A 2981-nucleotide genomic window follows, 5' to 3' on the forward strand; every position below is an offset into this window, starting at 1 on the left:
AACCTAAATCAGATTTGCAAAAAGAAAGATTTCTGAAATGCTTTGCACTCAGTACAAATACATGCAGAATAAATAATCTGAAGTACCATAAACAACATCGTAAAACATATTGATTCTAACATTAAATGGTTTCATTTTTAAGGCTGTTTAAACGTCACTCCCAGCAGCTGAACACATAAATTTAGGAACCAACTCTCTCCAGAATAAACATCACAATTGGCGAAAATAATTTCTAATTTCTGTTGTGAGGTTAACAATATATTTAACATCCTAATCTAATGAATCTGTCTAATTTTAGAACTGTTTGTTCTTCCCGCATTTTCTGTTGTTTAAACTAAGATTTACTCCAAATGCCAAATGGAATCACATAGGAGGTTTTCCATTGCATTCCACTGATCTGCATTATTTAACTGCCTGTATTTAAAAAAAAGTTTTGGGTTTGCTTATTGAGCTACTCACTGTGTTTCTATACCTATTTCCCTGATATTCCATTCTCCTAGCAAAGGTTCCATCCACTTGTGTTCCAAAACAGGTATTTAACATGGCTAAATACTGACTAAAATATAATATCCTGCATGCCGCCCATACCCTGTCAGTTCCTGATGATTTATTCTGGTGTTAAAAGATAGTACATCATATGGAAGATGCTTGTTGATTGCGGGGAAAGCTGACACTTCAGTGATGGGCTAGAAATATGAAACTGTCATAACACTCAGTACGTGAAATGATAAATCCACTAGAAGAGATGGAATCATAGGAAAAACCAACAACATATGCCCCTCCAGGAAAATAATAGCTTGAAAAATCGCTTAAAATAGCCTTGAAAATGGAAAAATTGTTTCTTTCTGGCAGGGGAAACTGCATTAGTTTAAAAAAAATTTAAAAAGACAGCAAAGTATTCAGACAGATTTTATGGGGAAACCTTTGCAATGCCAATAAAATCCCTTTTGCTTTGAAGTCAGACGCGTGATTCAGTAAACGACTCATGTTAGCAATTAGAAAATGGTCATTTAGGGCCCTGATTTCTTTTGAGACAAGGAGAGTGAGGGTGGGGAAAGAGACACAATAAATCTTGAGAGGCTTAAAAGGAAGAGCAGGCTAAAGTGTGAACTTTTTATTTCAGCAACGGAAGCGAGAAATCAGTGATTCATTGAAGGAGGGAGAAAGACCTCCATGCAAGCTGGCAGAGAAGAAGGAAAAGGAGCTAATTATGTCTCTTCCCTTTTTACTCTCTCTGACCAGCATATAATCTGCTTTTCCAGGGTCTGCCTGTAGTATATACTCCTTTCCAACCTCTCCACCCAACCCCTCCTCCAGCGGGGGGGAGGGGGAGATCTAGCAGGCAACAAGCTCCAGGTGGCTTTCTCAATCACTTCACTGCCAAAAAAAATAAAATAAAACCCTCCACTAGAAAACAACTTGGGGTTTTAGGGGTTGGTTTTTGTTAGTTTGGGGAGGTTTTGCAGGGGAGGAGGTTGGTTGGTTGGGATTTTTTTGGGGGGGGGGGGTGGGGAGGGGGAGAGAGAGAGAGTGGGGGAAGAGTGAAGGGGGAGGGAAGCCTCCCTGGAGGGGATTGGTTCAACGAAGCGAGGGCAGCTCCCGGGGCTGCCTCCGCAGCAGGCACCGCTCGCTCCAGCTGCAAAAAGGTTTCAGATGTCCCACCACTGCCTGACCCCCTGCAAATAAGGGCTGACCACCAGAGGCACATCCCACCTCTGACTTGTAATCGCTGACATTTAGGCTACAGCTTCCAACCTGTTTACAACCAAAGGGGGAGGGAAAGGAAAGGAAAGGAAGGGCGGGGGGACAAGTTGGGATTTCTCCTTCTCTCTTTCTCTCGGTTGTTTTTTTTTTTAATACTGTTCTGGAGAATTCAAAGCAAAACAAAGAAACTTCCTCCTCTGGGGTTGTCAGTGAGAAAAGGACGAGTTGTGCAACTGGTTTGGGATTTGCAAAAAGGCAAGAGGGTGGGGATCAGAAGAAGGTGCAAAGCCACAAAGTGTGAGTGCGCGTGTGTGTAAAGGTGTATGTGTGAAAAATCCATTCCGGCACCCCTTTCCGCTGGTTATTATTTATCTTAGTCGTTGTTTTTGTTGTTGTCATTGACTTTGCTGTCATCTATTTTTCAGACCTTTCTGCATCTAAGATGGTGAAGAAAGGAGTGAGGAAGAGAACAAAATAACTACTGGAAAGTCTCAAACCAGGTTGGGGAGTGTGTGTGCATGTGGGGGGGTGGGGAAGGGAAAAAGAAAAGAGGATTAACCACAGCAACCCCCCCACCCAAAAAAAAACCACCAAAAAACCAAACCAACAACCAACAGCTCTTTTTTCTGAGGGAGGACTCGAAGGATTAAAGGGCAGCAACTTCAGAGGCGATTTGTCCCCTGAGTTATGGATGTTGGTGCACTTACTTCAGGCCAGATCAGAGCTCAGAGGAATCTAACCAGAAGCAGCAACCACCGTCTCTCCACTTGCCTTTTACCAGGTTTTACCCTTCCAGTATGTTTCATTTGATAAGACATTTTCCAGCGCCCAGAGTTTCAGTACAATGTGCAAATGGATACTGACAAATGGTGCCTCAGCCTTTTCCCACCTGCCTTGTTGCTGCTTGCTGCTGCTCTTCTTGGTGTCTTCTGTGCCTGTCACCTGCCATGACCTCGGCCAGGACATGCTGTCCCCGGAGGCCACCAACTCCTCTTCTTCATCATCTTCCTCCTTCCCCTCGTCCTTCTCCTCTCCTTCCAGTGCGGGGAGACACGTGCGGAGCTACAATCACCTCCAAGGAGACGTGCGCAAGAGGAAGCTCTATTCTTACAACAAATACTTTCTCAAGATCGAGAAGAACGGCAAGGTCAGCGGCACCAAGAAGGAGAACTGCCCGTTCAGTAAGTAGGGCTCTGCCGCCGCGCTGCCGGGCAGGGGCCGGTGCTCCCCGGGCCGAGCGCCCGAGCCCCGGCCGGGCAGGGAAGGGACGGGAAACG

At 45.1% G+C, this 2981-nt stretch overlaps 1 protein-coding gene across 2 annotated transcripts in view; it reads left to right on the top strand.

Moving 5' to 3' along the window:
- Window positions 1-1707: 1707 nt before the first annotated feature.
- Window positions 1708-2981, top strand: part of FGF10 (fibroblast growth factor 10) — a 59836-nt gene continuing 58562 nt past the window's right edge. The window contains exons 1-3 of one of the 2 annotated variants that reach the window (XM_031057852.1): window positions 1708-1722; window positions 2130-2204; window positions 2340-2885. In XM_031057852.1, coding sequence (XP_030913712.1) covers window positions 2549-2885 — 337 coding nt within the window. In that variant the 5' untranslated portion in view covers window positions 1708-1722; window positions 2130-2204; window positions 2340-2548. Of the gene's footprint in view, window positions 1723-2129; window positions 2205-2235; window positions 2886-2981 lie in introns of those variants that run through there. The other variant, XM_005421998.2, reaches the window with a different exon arrangement.

Source organism: Geospiza fortis, unplaced genomic scaffold (assembly GCF_000277835.1).
Source record: "Geospiza fortis unplaced genomic scaffold, GeoFor_1.0 scaffold443, whole genome shotgun sequence".
In the NCBI taxonomy this organism is placed as follows: Eukaryota; Metazoa; Chordata; class Aves; order Passeriformes; family Thraupidae; genus Geospiza; species Geospiza fortis.